This window comes from Echinococcus granulosus (genome assembly GCF_000524195.1).
Source record: "Echinococcus granulosus chromosome Unknown EG_S00007, whole genome shotgun sequence".
Lineage (NCBI taxonomy): Eukaryota > Metazoa > Platyhelminthes > Cestoda > Cyclophyllidea > Taeniidae > Echinococcus > Echinococcus granulosus.
The window spans coordinates 1,506,936-1,523,199 of NW_020170387.1; the positions used below are offsets into that span (position 1 = coordinate 1,506,936).

The window sequence follows — 16,264 nt, forward strand, 5'->3', positions numbered from 1 at the left end:
TGGTTACTTGTGTCGTGAATCGGCTGTAACCAAATCGAAATTCTACATTTGGATGCATAGCGGTGCCCCGTGCTCATTTATAATCATTTACATCGAGGCCCCAATCCTCCTGAGGAAGTAGACCGCCGCCGTCACGACGACGCATGTCTCAGAAACCAATTACGATATCTTTACCTCTCGCGGTCAAACCTGAGTTTACTTTTCAATTAAATCGTACCAAAACTATAGAGTAGTTTTTTTCAGGATGAAGAGGACTATGTCGAAGAAAACTTGGGTAATTTATTTCAGTCCCAAATGATGTATTTGGAGTATTCAGCTAAACAACTCAGTAAAATACAGATGAGTTGAAGTGCCGCGTGCTCTGAACGGGAAGGAGGCAGTGAGTGCGAGTGAAAACGTATTAGACACTTTTAGACAAATTAATAAAATACAAGAGAATGTCAAAACGAAAGATGTGAGGGGGACGTCAGCGGAGACGAAATGAGCCAAACGAGTAGAAGAAATGAGAGGGCGACCAAGGATTACAGGCGCGAGACGAAAAAGAGAGGTGTTAAAAGTAGACTCAGTGGGAGACCATTTTGGCAAACTGCCCACTGCTCTCCGGTGAGATCACGGGCGTGGCAAACCAGGAGCGACGCTCTTCCAGCCTCTGCCGTATCAGAAACTCATCCTTCCTCGACAACTTCAGGACCGTCGCCACCGCGCGCACCAATTGCAGGGCCTGCAATTGGAGAAGAAAGAAGAGAAAGGTCGGCTTGTCGCATCTGACCCTCCGTGATTCGATAACTGCACTCAGCCCCGTCTCGTAACAGCACCAGAACAATACAATGGAGACAGCAGAAAATACCCATTATTAAAACTATGGAGTTTTTGGCGTTCAATAGGGAAAAATGTGATCTATAATTCCACATAATTAAATGTCATTTGGTTATTTTTTTACGAGAAAACGCAAGTTGTCGTGTTCGTACCGTTGGACTGTTACCGATAATTGCTCGAATAGGTTGTCAAGATAACGAATGCAACTGATAAGTGGTTGGCATCGGGCCGTTAAAATTTTAAAGTATGACATCATGGATGAATGAATCTATGATCGGGGATTGGTGAGACAACTGAGGTAAAGCGCTCGATCCTAATCACGCATTGTAGGAATGGAGGTACAACAATTCTTAAATTTGCTATAGGACAGATAAACACAAAGTCAGGCAGACAAGGGGTGGCCTGATGGAATTCCACAGAGACAAAGCTATACATGACTGACGGGCACTGATAATGTACTAAAAGGCAGTTACACCCTACGAAATCCGAAAAATACTTTCCCTTACTTAGTTGTTTTAAACAAAGCTGGATAATCTCACACGAAAAACGAGAATAGGATGTGTGAAAAAAGTCAGCATGGAAAGTTAATTGGTATTCATTTACCTTATTAGCAAGAGAAATAGGCAATTCGTGCAAAAACACGTTGAATCAGGCACGCCTGAGTTTTTCTCAAAACCGGAAGAAACCGAGGCCACAGCGACAAATTATAAAATGAGTTTTGTGCGCATTTTTTGGCAAAAAAAGGAGGAAATAGGGCAACGGTAGACCAGCAACGACATTCTGAGGAGCATTCACAAAAAGGCACTGGGGATAAAATTAGACAAATCACTACTTTTTAGCAGTTTCACTGTCCATTGGCTAAACAATGGCAAGACTCGCTATCTTCATACGGCACAAGTGATTTTCACGCAACAGGAGGAACCACTCAAGACCATCATGATGATAATGACAATTCCAGGGCACAACGAAAATGATTATCATACAATGACAAAGCAAAAGTAACATGTTCACTATCAGGCTCTGGCCTCAGAGGGAAATCTACCATCACAGCCATTCAGGTGTTTTATGCCTCAAACGTGACAACAATTGCCATTATTTTATTGACCAATTCAACTCCTGTTCAAAAAGCAAAAGTGCAGTTATCCTCAGAACAAGAACATTCTACACCTATTTTATTGCTTTAAACTCAACCAATCTGTCTGGGGTACGATTTGATAAAACCATTATACACTGAAAGAGAAAACGTGTTACATGCTTGTAGTGACGTTCAGCTAAGTTAAGATACAACAGTATCTAACTGGATGATGAGTGAACCGAATCATTGTAAACACAAATCCTGAATTGTCAAATTGCAAGTTGCCATTAAATTAAACTCACCGAGAAAATAGAAGCACATAATTAAATTAAAAGCCTTCAAAAAGAGGATATCGATGTTGACACCTCTATGAGTGAGGCGGAACAAAGGAAGGAGTTTAAACTAACCTCTGAGTCGTGACTGAGGAAGAACTTGAGGAGAACGTGTCTCATGTATTCGAAGTTGACGGGGTCGGTATCATAATGGGAGTTGGTCGTTAATACCGCCCCCGGTGAAGAGGTGGACAACACGGTGGAAGCGCAGTGCGAATCAAGGCTCTGTGTCGTCTCCATCGCTGGTAGGATAGCGGGAGGACTGGCAGGTGGCACCTGCCGGCTGGTCGCGAACAGCGGCGGTAATGTCACATCCACGGCCGAGGGCCCTCCTAGGGCTACTGATCCTGCCGTACCACTGCAGATTAACGGATAAGAGAAATTGATTAGATTGGTGGTATATTTTTTAGTAAAAAAATTTGTCTTAGCCGTAATTCAACCACATGAGTTCTCCAGTCCTTGCACTTCAAACACCATTTTATTAGCATGAAATTTCTGCTGACAGTAAACTAGTACTCCTACACATTCATGATAAAGTTCTATCCAGGAGTGTAATTTTTGAACATATCGAAGATAATTCGAGCACCACAAATTCACTATGTTCGGGGAGCAGTACTTGAAGTCGTGAACTGGTAGTGCCTAAAGAAAACAGTGCTATCCGCTACAATGGTTTTAATTAGCGGTCTGATCACAGCAATCGTTATTAGACAGTAATATAAGCACAACTTCAATGCTAAAAATAAGGACAATTAGGGTGACGAATAAACAAAGCCAAATTTTTAAATTTTTTAATTCACCAATGTGATAAATTTCATTCAGTAGTGGGGGCTGCGGCGATTCTAATGAAGTAAGAACAAAAACTGCAATAACCATGTAAACCGTCAGATGATCGGGCGAATAGAGCACGAAGGATTCCACAAGGTGAAGAGAGAAAATGGCGTTTTATTGCAAATTGTAGGGAAACTTAGACAAGCGAACTTCCCCAAAACTTCTAGCGATTTCTAATGAGCACTGCGAGAGAACCGACTTTTCTGGAGCCAAATTATGATATCCAGCAACCACACGAAACATTAGGCAGTTTGATGGAAAAAAGACCTCGCAAATCGAAATAGCCAGCTCAGTTTGTGCAGTGGTGATAAGGTAGTAGTACAAGCATGGCGTTTATGCGACTGATAAAATCAGGAGGCAAGCTTCCTTCATCCACATACGGTAGCGCAGCTTCCAGTGTGTCGGTATGTCTGCTCACGGAAAAATACTCAATTACTAGGAGCAGCCATTCCCTGACAAAGCACTCCATCGAGCCCGAATCTTTTTAAACAAGAGGTTTGGCAACACCGATTTTTGCAAAAAGCTCAACAAGACGGGTAAAAAACGCACTAGGCAAGATTAGGCGCACATATCGCGTACCTAAGAACGACATGAACAGTTTGATGAGGAATTGAAAATTACAACTTGGATGCTAGAGATCTCGAGCCCAACCCTATCCAGTATCGCGTCGTCTCTGTAGTAAATGTGTTAGTATTCATACGAGTCGAAAATCCTGCACCTGGTGGATAACTGTATGCGTTTATTGTATGAGTAAACAAAGATCTTGAGCCAGTCAAAAGGAACACTACTTAATACCAAATAACATTCTAATTCAAGTGTTTTAAAAGAGATAAGGTTAGACAGGGCATAGTGCTCCTCTCAGTATCTCACGATGTCACTAACCATTAGGGGCGGGATCTCTTAATAAAGTTAACCTACAGAGAGTTAATTAACTGATCGTCAGGAGGGATCTCAGCATTGCATGTGAACATGTAAATTTCCTGTATAGAAGCCAAAGAATGTAAGGAGGTTCATTTTCTGCCCGAAAACAGTCGGAATCATGACAAGAAAAGTTGACTCCCATTTTAAAATCGCAGAGAAATGAAATAAATTAATGAGCGATCGTGAATGAAACGGTTCTTACCCCAGTCCCCTATAAAAAATTAATCATTTCATACTTTGATAGAATTTTTCATTGCTCCGGTGTCCGATAAAAAGTGGAGCGAAATTGAGATTCGTCTCAGCTTGGCAAGACAAGCTGTTGATGGCCTCCTGAGGGGAGGGGTGCGAAAGAGCATCCGAAGCAGGTGATTGACACGAGATGCGCCAACTCATTTCCCTCTTGCTCAAGAAGGGGAATGAGAAAGTACATCTAAATTCGGACTTGGGAAGAAGTAGAAGTGTAGTGTTCGTGGGATGGACATCACAAAGTTGACACCAACATCGACGCTGGTGAAAGTAAAGAAATTGCTTACGAACGGTAATGTATGCAGCTGTGAGATCACTCTTTCCCATTATCTTAAGCGCCTTGGTCCAGATCTTGCATCCCATAAATATGGATGCATTGCAGTGGCACGCTTGCTGGAACGAGGATGTAAACAGTGCGGCAGAGGTGGAGACTCAGAAATAAGCACATAACAATGTCGTGTAAATAAAATAAATGCTGCTAAATTTAAAGCTGAAATCCATGAATTGTTGAACGCTTGTTCAACCAGATTTTAAATGACATGGAAATTTAACGGACAGATACAAGCAGGTTTGACTGGGATCATACGAATCATAAAAACAATAGATACAGCCAAAGAAAAAAATACACATAAACAACTCATCGACTTTTAACAAAACTAGATTTTTTTTCCCCGTTTTGCTATAAATTAGAAAAAATAGATACGACTAAGATGCCTTTGACAGAGTTAGTCTGAGGTAAATAATTGGCTTATGTAGATAAAAGGGATGTTTTACAAGTTGTAATGATATGAAAATGCCGTACTTAGAGGGGAAAAAATCACATCCCATCACCGTAGTAACAAGAGGACGGAAGAAGGTGGAAGGAGGAGGAAAAGGGGCAGCCATAAGTGACACTCCAGTTTTGCATGTGAAGGAAGCTTGGGACATTCAAAGTCACATTTCCTTCGTTGCCGATGATTGATGCGCCATAAGCACGCTGATAATGCATTTGAATGGCGCAGCGAGAAGACGTCATCAAAGTTCTTCTACCAATGCTTTTGCCTTATGGAATTTCAAAATCAGCCCTCCGGAGAGGAGGCTGCAAAACAGTTTTTCGTATGGCAGTGGATGATAAGGAATGAAGAATTGATTTACAAGTGAACTTCTACGAAAAGTATGTAACAAGACAGTTAGGCATGAAAGAAGCATAGAGGCGACAAACCACATTACTACAAACCTACCAACCTTGCCATCCTATTTTAATTGAAGACTACTCCTTCAGATCCGCTTGACATGTTTTACAGTCCTGACTACAAATTCATCACCCAAGTATGTATTTGTTGACATATCGTTTCTCTTTCTGAGTTTGTTTCAATTTCCCGGTTGATTCTCATTTTTAGGGAAAAGATAATAATTCTATAGCGCACAACTCAATCAAATCTCCACTTTTTTTCTAACGGATTCCAAAAGTGCTGGCAATTTTATCCAATCATACTATATGCCAAGAAGATTGTATCTAGTAACAAGAACGCAAAGACGTAACACACTGACAGTTTTCACATCAGTCGCTTTTGAAAAGTTTTCATGATCACCTGCAAAAGGTTCATATTTCAGCATAAAAAGTCGCCACAAAAATGGAAAAATCAGGAAAAGCTAGGCTTAGGGGCCAACCAGGTGACGAGAAATAAGACAGGTTAAAATTCATCAAAGACTTTGTAACTAACTGTTAAAATCACTTTTCCAAAAAGTTTGCCTGCTTGTGGTCAGGCTCAATGCTAGATTGAATTACGTATTGAGGAATACCTGGGAAAGAAAAAGTGGAATACAATTCTTTTTTCCGTGAAACGCGTAGAAGTCTGACAATCGTCGAGGTTCGGCACTATTCTCATATTTAGCCTTCGGTACTTACAACAGTCTATTCACTTTTGTACTAATATTTGTTTGATCAATCGAAAAGTTGCCTATTTACCCGTGGAAAATGGCCCAACAAAAATAATATACTGTAAAAAAGCTAAGAGGAGGAAATTAATAATGGGTAGCTTAAATAACCCGGAGTAGTCCTGATAATATGGGCGATGGGCAATTGCAATTGGATCAAATTACACCTCACACGTGGTGGTGGCTTAGAAACAGACCCATGCAATAGACTACCAACACTCCCTTTTATCCTCAAAGAATAGAAGTATTTTAGGAAGGCTGAAGACTTAGTGTTCACAGAAGATAAAACTAACACCAGGATGCAAGCAGATTCTCAGCGTAAAATTTGTGCATTGAAAAGAATTTTGAGCAGAAGTACAGAGTCAATAGAGGACAATTTAACGATGGACTTCGCCCCAATTCTTTCACCAAAATTTGATCAGCTTGGGACCTTAGAAAGCTAAAATGTGGGTGTAGCCCGCTAACCCATCTCCATGTTTTGTGCGCGTCTAAACGCCTTTTCAAAGACAAACTTTTTAATAAAATAACCCGGAAGCAAATTCTTCTTCGGGAAGTTCATGTGCGGAAAATATGGCTCTCGCAGATAATGCCCAATGTTCTTACAGATTACAAAAATAGGCCAATTTTCCCAACATTCTAGGCCAAAGAAAAAACGTTCAAAATTAGCAAATCCACCAGGTATACTGCAGTACTCTAACAAACAGTCGTTAAGCGCACCTTATTTGCCTTAATTCGAATTTCTATTAAAATAAAAAAGCAAACTTTAAAATAGATAATGTCTAAGTTCTTCAAAGGAAGACTGACTCTATCGGTAGCAGTATAATTTACATTTATTTCTTTTATTACTTGAATATAATTCTGTTATAAGAATCATAACCGCTAACGCTTAAAAGTAAATGTCACTGACTTCCGAGTTATATCGAGGGGATTTTTGTCATCAAGAAACATGAACAGCAAAAAGATCTTTCAATTTTCCAGAGACTTCCAGCTTTGAAAAACGCTAAATAATAAATAAATAAATAAATAATAAACAGTCTTCATGTCACCCGGCCATACGGCAAAAGAGGGCTAATTTGCATGATTCCACAAAGGGAACCGTTAAAGCTAAACGTCTTGAATGCCATGAACTTCACAATAGCAAATTTATGCAAGTGAAAAACTTCACTTCTGATTTGCCCGATCCTCTTCATTAAAAATTTGCATTACATTTTAGGAAAGGTGGCAAGGGAAAAGAGGAAAGTGGAGAACGGACGAACCTGACAAAAGAAGGCTGCTGATGATTGTGGGCCTCCTCATCAGTGGAAATGAGGGAGAGATTTGACACTGTCACCGGTCTCAATCCCTGACCAAGAGCCTTTTTCAGCTCCGACAGCTTCTGCTTCTGCAGCCGAATAGTCTAAAGAAACGAAAAAAGACACTTCATAGTTCCGGTATGGCAAATGATCTTTTTAATCGTAAATTAAGCCGTCTAGGTTGGCAAGCGGATTAACACCATCAGCGCGGTATACGCTTAAATATGCCGATGTTGAAATGAATCGTCCAAATGGAGGAAACGGCTGTGCTTGATGCAACTAGATGAACTTATTCACAGTGAAAAAGTAAAGAGCCTCTTATTAGACACACAATGTTTTGGTTTCTGCGTGCGTCGACCTTTTAATAACCAATTTAAAAGTACATCAATGTTTTTGGCACAATTCAAAAAGTTCTTTTATGTGAAACCCGATCGGTGTAGTTATCATTTTAAGGCATTCATGACAAAATCTTTGCTTGTAAAGGCGAGTCATACAAAATCCTCAACACTGTGACATGTATAAACAAAACAAAATTACCACTATTGATTTTGTTCATACAAAAAGATTATATTATTAGCTGAATGGACCTCCAAATGAGGCCAATGGTAAAAAAGAAAGGAGCCGCATAACTAAGCGGGAAGACGTACAATTGGTCTAGGGCGGTAAGTCATGAATAAGGTATACCTTACTAATATGGAGTGCTTTAATGTAGATCGAAACTAGGGCCAACATATTTACAACAACACGTCAAAATCTTAAACAGAAAAAAGGAGGTAACTTTGGTGCAATCAGCCGAAGGCTGGGTCAGCACGTTGTATAGGGATCTTTCAAATTTGTAGCAGTGCGATATTAACCAAATAGACAACATTTGACGAAAAATAGAATAATAGAAATGCATTGTAAAACAATGCGTGAAACGACATCCGTGCCAGTGTCCTTCAGAGACCATTACCTCAACATTTTTCGAAAGCGGATATAAATAATAAGCGCTTCGTTTAGTAAAGTTTTGTTTATACGTGAGTTTTTGAAAGACTTAAAATCAACTTTTATCAATATGTATGAGACAAAATTGTGTTCTAAACCAATAAATGATTCCAGGGCATTTGGGGAGTAATGAAATTGAGATCCCATAAATGAACGCCAGGCAAAATGAGGACATCAAGAATACCATAATGTAATATAACAAAAGCAAAAAGGACTTCCACACCACTAAAGTCTGTCTATCGATATTCCTGGTTCAGTTAAAGTGTTTTCTGTCTGCAAAAAGGTAGGAGGCACTTTTAGGAGCAACAACTGTTCACGTGAAAGTAAAATATTTAGAGCAGCCTGTTTAGTTTCACTCTCTAAGATCATTCGAATGAGAAGAAACCACTACCTTTCTGGTGTCCAAGTGGGCGCGCAAGGCCTATGGACAAAGTAAACTGCATTAAAGCATGCAAAATCTGCTCATGGTTGATTACAGAGGCGACAGACAATTGTTGAATACACAGAAAAGCCGAACTACACATATAGGAGTAATACACAAACACGAACACGTCTAAGAGTCTTTATACAAAGTGAAGATTCTGGATGTAAAAAATACTCGAATGGGGAAAAACTGCATGCTCTTTCAATGTTACTTGGCGTTTCTGTGCAGGAATGAAGGAATATTATTTCTACGCATAACCTTTAAGCCATGAATTTTGTGCGCGTCGTGGTAAATGTAAAGCTTGAAAGTTCAATCGGTTTCTCAGTCCAAATATTTGTACGCGCCACGTCAAGTGCAGTCACATTTCCGCTGACTGGGTAACGTGCCTCATTAATCTTTTACCGCAGATGTCCAATCTTTGGCGGCATGGAAAGGAAATACTGTGAAGGCTTCAACTCGTTTTCCTCTGACGGAAGAAAGATCCAGGTTCATTTCATCGTTTAGGCTAATTATTCTTCTTGTTTTCAGCTGTTAATTACCTTTTCCCTCCTCGTTTACACTTTTGCTAAATTTGTACCAACAATTAGCAAAATTACATATGGACAATTGACTACTAATAGAGAAAACATTAAAGTGCAGCTAACGCGGATAAAAAGGCCTATTCCTTCCTCCCTTCAGAGAGCTCGATAAAGTAGAAAGTTGGCATATAACTTACTTTGTTGCGATCCAAAATTACCTCATTCAATTCGTTTATTGATTCCTTCAAGGACGCAACCTCCGCAGAGGTTTGAACTGTCTCAACTTCCTCTCGCTTCGCCTCAAGCTCTGCAAGCCTACTCTGAAAACCCTTCTCCATTTCTGCCATCTGGAAAAAAAAGTAGAAAACAAACGTGACCACAGCGAATTCAGGAGTGGGCATATTTCGGGGATTCTTTTGTCGTGATTGGGAGGGAGAGGGAGGCAGAAAATACCGGACCACTCAAGTGGACTCCTACGAATAACCTCGACTACTACATTTGGATTTGAGGCGCACATATTTGAAATCATAATCAAATACACATATTTGGAAATATCCGTCTCAACCGGAAGGGACAGAGCCGATGCATTTCGGGAGATTCTCAATAGCTTTTGACTAAAATACACACTAAAATACACTAAGAACGTTTCAAAAGGCTAAAGAGACCAAAATTTTTCAGAATCTCGACAATGCACCCGAAATATGTGCATTTGTTTTGTATGAAGAGTTGATATTAAGCCGGGCAGCAAAAAAACATGGTCCAAAAACACAAAAGGACTTACTTTGGCGTGAAGAACATCTCGTTCTGACTGCAGCTGCTGGCACTTGACCTCGGCTGCGTTAGCTGCTTTTTGGGCATCGTCGATTCGCTTAGTCGATGCCAGCAGCTCCGCTTCAGTTCTGGCCAATTCCTCCTTCAATGCGATCCCTTGGGCAACCTCAGCTGAAAATAAACAGTATTTTCGGATAATTTGTGCAGACACCTACTCTCTCTTGCGTGCTCCTGGGTTTTAGTAAGTCTGTCCATCTCTGTCCTTAGGTAGGCATTCGTTTCGCTTAGCTCTCGCAATTCCTGCTCCAGCTTCGTAACCTGCAAATGATTAAATAACGCCTACTTTAGATATATAAGTAAAACGTCATGCCAATAGATGCTCTCTAAATACACAATACGCGTGCAACTGCAAGTGCATTAAGATTAATATAAATAACCTAACCTTTTCACAATTCTGTTTCTCCAATGCTCTATACTTTGAGATCGTTTGTTGAAGCTCTGCAATTTCGGCAGTTCCTGTGTCAAGTTGAATCTGAAAATATGATTTACTTTTGGGCGGACCTACCTTCAATTCTTCTTTTTCACGCTTTAGTGAGTCAGCTTCCTTAACACCATTTTCAATGTCCTTCGCCAAATCCGATATCCGTGACTGAAGCTCTTGCTATGAAAAAACCAAAGAAATATTCATTAGTGCATGAATTAAATGACTCGGCTACTGTGTGTGGCTTAGAAATCATATTCAATAGTCCCGATTAAATGTGCAACCGTTTCAATTAATGGATTAATTTTTATGCAATAAGTGCACTTAATGAGTGCCCAGAAAAAAATGATTTCAAAAAGCGCGAGCTTCGAGAGGATCTTGACTAAGTAAAACCCATATGGAAAGGCAGCATTTGTATGAAACAGACACAATAATAACTAATGTAAAGACGAAAGAAAGCGATAAAAGTGGTTTACCGAAAACTGGAGGACCTCGGCATGCGTGCGACACTCAGTTTGCGCGGTTTGCTGCAATGCTGCAATCTCGGCCTTCAGCGAGGTGTGAGTTAGCTCCCACTCTCGACGCTGCTCCTCCCACGCCAACTCGCGCGCCGTCCGATCCAACTCCGCCCGATATAGCGCAGCGTCTGCCTCTGCCTGCTTGCCACGCACCTCTGTCAACTGAGTCGTACGGAAGGGAGGAAAAAGACAAAGACACCGATAATAGCCACAAGCTGTCGAAAATAAGACAACCTCTTCACTTGCCTCGATTAGACGGGCCAATGAAAACTATCAAAAGTGTGGATAAATGTACTATTGCAATGAATAATCACTTTCAACAAAAGGATCTGCCCATCTGGCTCCGCAATAGGTGGTCATATAGTCAGTACTCCTTTCGAGATGACACCAATTGCGCAACTAGAGAGGTGAATACACACATCCACAAAAGAAAGCATAAGCAAACGCATCTCACAAACGGCAAAATGGGAAAGCCACCACATCAAAACCAGAATTTGGCTATTAAATAGATCATGCTAGGAATATTAATCTAAATGCCATGCTTTGCGAAGAATCAAATGCGACATAATTGTAAGAAATGTTGAAAATATACAATGATAAAGTTGAAAAGGGATATGACAACCAAAGCACACAATATGACTTCAATTTGTACAAGATTATTAGGCAACAATCGCTAAGAAGTGGGAGTTCAAAAAACCTACTTCTGAATCAAGCTTTTGCCGCTGACTTTCCCATTCAGCCTTCTCAGAGGCGTGCTTGGCAGAGTCCCCAGCGATCTTATCATTTAGATTAGTGATTTGAGATTCAAGATCGGCGAGTTTTTCGCCCAAGTTCGACTTGACTTCCTCCAGGTGCTTTCGTGTTTCCGCCAACCGAGTCTCTAGCAGCTTACGCTGAAAAAAAAGTACAATGGTACTTCGTACTGTGACAACTGAGAGGCGGTACATTAAACACACCACTCGTGCCACCCATATGATAAAAATGCATACTGGCAAAAAAAGCCCGACAAATGTACACTTTCCAAATTCATCACACACTCCGAAGAGATTGCACGGTGATACTATCTTCTTCTTTAAAAGACTGTAGAACTAAGCAGAAGTCTAATCAAATTTTGCTAAGCCCGTTAAATCAAACGACAGTCCCACGGCAGCACACATGTTCCAAGACAACTCCCAACTAGCGGAGCTCAAAAACACTATCATAACTGTTAGACTGAGAATTGATCTGCCTAGGATACCACAATTTTATAATATTAACAGTCGCAAAGAGGAAGCCAGTTTTGTTATTAGAAAGCTAAGGGAAACGAATGAGTGAAGTAAGGGATAGAGGAATTAGAGGAAAAGTACATACTTCAACAAGAAGAGTGACACATCGCGCAGAAGCGGTCTCGGGTGCGTCGGGACTTGGGATAGGACCAGAGGTGAGTTTAGCATCCTCCATTTGTTCGGTGAAAAGCCCGGCGTCGGGTTCGGTGAGGATGACAAGGCGTTCTTCCAGTAGACGCACGCGATCCTTCAAATCGGCTTCGCGTTCGCTCGCACGCACGGACGCATTCCTTGCCTGAAGGTTTGCCTTCTCCGCCTCCGCCTGCGCTACCCTCGCCCGATCCAACGCTTCCACAGCCTCGTGCTTCTGTCGACTCAGAGCCCCCTTCATCTGGAAAAAAAGAAATATAGTGATAGTTGTAATGCACTGCCTTACACACTTTCAGAGCACACAACGGAAAGGTGACTACAAATCTCACCCTTTTGAATGGGAAATTTCGAATAGGGAACACTACGGATACAATCCGATTGGCAACTTCAGTAGATTATATGCAGTGTATCCACAAGTGTAATACTACGAATGTGCATTTGATGGTTATGTACTTGACGAAAAAGATTCGGTGGATATTCAATATAGCACTGATTATCATTCTCGCGTGTTAAAAAGGTTTGTGCAATGGAAAGGATCGGATTGTTATCAGCATATGATCTAATTAATTTCAAAATAGTGAATGCAAATAAAAAGCAGGAGTAGAATGACCTGGTTTAATTCGGTAGTGAGTTCCTTAACTTTCATTTCTGTCGCATCGTTTTCAGCTTCGAGTTCGCGCAATGCCTTGGTTTTAACAGACTGGTCATCGAGCAATTTTAAGCTATAAAAAAGATTAAGCATGTTAATTCAATTGCAAAAAATAGAAGTAACCACAGACAAGTAAATCAACTCACCGGAGTTCTTCCGCATTTTCCAAGGCCACATTTTTAGCCTCCATTTCCTTGGATAACTGAGTCAGCTGGAGAGAGAGATCTTCAATCTCTGCAACTTTTTCTGCCAACTGGGCACGCAAAGTTCTCACCTCTTCCTCCAAGCTGACAAGCTGTAATTAAGCACAACATCATCAGCACCATAACGATTGCGTCCACAAATTCTTAAACCAAATATTATTGTACATTGTTTTTCGCGCATTCCAATTCCTGAATTGCCTTACGATGCTGCTCATCTTTTTGTGCGATAACCTCTTCTGAAAGTCGATCCACCGCGGCGAGATTAGCTTCAGCCTTTGACAGCATGCTGCCCAAATCTAAACGTGACTGAAGGTGAAAAATGGCAAGAAAAAAAGTTTAACTTGATAAGGTACAGTTTTGAAGAAGAAAAGTTAAATTGGTGAAACGACATATGCAACAAGTTGAATTAACTAGTAATTTATAAGACTGTTGCAAAAACCTCAACAGATTCGGGAGCCTCGTCAGTGTGATCAGATTTGGCTCCGCCCAGACTTCCCGTGCGAGAGTTTGCCCGCAGGAGTTCTATCAATAATAGTTTTGGGGAAGCTCGAGGAACTCACCGCTTCTAAGTCTATCAATTTCTTTGTTGGAGGTCTCGATTGAGACATCCTTTTGACGTAAAAGGACGCCCAATTCCGCAATCTTTGCTTCAAAATATTTGATCCGATCGCTTTTACGATGCTAAGAAAAAATAATGGGAAAAACGAACATACTGCAGTCGCGGAGTTTAGACTGGTCAGCGACTCGTTGGAGGCCAACATGGATCTAGCTTTAAACAAAATAGAGGACGCGAACAAAGTTTTTATAAGAATCGAATAGACAGTGCATATTAAGAGCTGTGACGGCACAGTAAACCAGAAGTGTTTTACTTAAATTACGATCAATATGCACTTTGATGTAGACTAAACAATGCAAACAGGCCAACAAGGGAAAACGTAGAATATCATTACAAAGACAACCAAAGAAATAAAAGCTACCATAGTTTTATGACAATATACGAACTAAACACAGTCGAAATGAGGGAGGTTTATTAATTGCAAGGAAATAAAACAAATTTGTCGATAAAGTTCGACACCAGAACCTTGCTGTATGGGTGCTTACAGAAGGTGTATAAAATAGTTGGCAACCAGTAGCACCAATTTCAAATACTATGAAAAACTTTCCTCGGTGTGTATCAGTATGCTGTCAGCAGGCATGGAATTGCCAATTAAAATAGTAATAAATTGGTTCGAAACGCCCCGATTAACTTAAACTAGGTAAACAAACGTTTGCATGAGACTACGTGGAGTTGATCCATTTCAGCTACGAAAACCAAAAATCGTAGCTCCAAGTCGTAGTAAGGACGTATAATTACCAACTCTATCCGGGTACGGGAATTGTGGATAGTAACGTGAGTAATTATGCTGAGACACTTATTAAATGGGCTAAATGGCGTGAAATTCGGCAAACCTGTTATAGAACTCTGAACTGAATGAGAGTCCGAGGTCTTTCTTCTATCTCTGTCCTTCGAAATCCTATTTTGTAAGTCCGAAAACATCCTGGAAGTCTAGAACTCTAACACGCACACCACCTCGAGTAGGAGCAGCTATCACAGGCTCGGTAAAACAAAAAGAGGTCGCCTTAGTGCTTACTGTGATTTTAGCCTAGAAAACCCTGCTTTCAGTTTAATTAAGTTAAACAATAAGTGAAGTGATGTAGTTGAAAGATACTTAAAGCAATTTATATCGTCCCATATAAGGGAGGCAAACCATGAGGCGCAGGCCATAAAGTTGGATATCTGCGGGTTCCATGGTAGTTGGGTCATTGTTAGTAGTTTCCAATTCTTATAGAGTGCTAAACAAGGCTACTGACCTACGTGTTTGAAATAATTTAGCAGTTATCAGTGGTGGATAATTGCACTTATTCCGTTTAAGACCCAGTACCACCTTTACTTGCATGTAGCGCCTTAAGCAATCCCTGAGGACCTAATAAGCCAAAACTGCACGGATCAAATACTTGTGCACATAAGGATTAAAAAGCTATAAGCATGGCTGCAGCTCCTTGCTTTTTAAAAGACGTGCAATCCGTGAAAAATTAAAAAGCCCGTGTAATCAAATGTTCTGTTAAATAAATATTAATGCACTATATTACCCAATCCTTCGTTTGGACGCCGACCTCTGCGCCACCCGTGGTCAGTCCTTTGCTCTGGCTACAGTGAGTCTTGGCATAAGAACGCGACAGGTTCACAGATACTGATGAATTTGCAGCATCAAGAGGATCCTACCTGATAATGGTAGCACACACTATAGGTCTGTTCAAGAATGCTAATTGTCGTGCCTCCTACAGGGCGAAATATATTGGGAAGATAACTAATTTGAGAAGTGATATTGAAGGCTAGACGATACTTTACGGAGAACATATGCAGTACATAAGTCTCCACAGTTACATTTGTTAAAAAATAGCACCGCAGAAGCAAATGCAATGTGCTCAGAACATAACAGAAATCATTACGCTCGGGGTCTACATTGTTTTATTGAGGTCAGTTGTGATTCGTGGAAACTTGACCTCACCTCATCGTCAATCGTGGGGCAAAACCTAAAATTTCGGAATTTGCCCATCTTCGGTGAGTCTCCGTATGTTCAGCCAACCACAACTTCTAGATTTTGGATCCAATTAACCTAACCAAGATTGTTATTAACTTGAACTGAACTTGGTCACCTTTGCCCTCCCTGAGGTTACAAGCCACACCATCACATTACTTATTTTTAACGTACAGGACGGAAACCATACTACTAACCGAATACATAAACACTACATCCGTTCTACCGAATTTCACGACAAAATACCACACAAATTACTCCTGAACAATAGAGAACCGGAATAGATTAGTAGAAT

General features: G+C 40.6%; 1 protein-coding gene across 1 annotated transcript; it reads right to left on the reverse strand. All coding sequences in view use genetic code 11, as the record gives it.

Moving 5' to 3' along the window:
* Positions 1-562: 562 nt before the first annotated feature.
* On the reverse strand, positions 563-14,151 carry EGR_01870 (muscle myosin heavy chain, putative; the record flags this gene model as incomplete). The annotated part of the gene is made up of 16 exons (XM_024491119.1): positions 563-721; positions 2,299-2,581; positions 7,392-7,531; positions 9,551-9,700; positions 10,135-10,295; positions 10,340-10,442; positions 10,690-10,785; positions 11,082-11,393; positions 11,825-12,016; positions 12,474-12,779; positions 13,149-13,260; positions 13,334-13,482; positions 13,556-13,696; positions 13,830-13,912; positions 13,951-14,071; positions 14,104-14,151. 16 exons carry the CDS (start codon positions 14,149-14,151, stop codon positions 563-565), a joined length of 2,556 nt encoding a protein of 851 aa, XP_024354575.1.
* Positions 14,152-16,264: the final 2,113 nt, after the last annotated feature.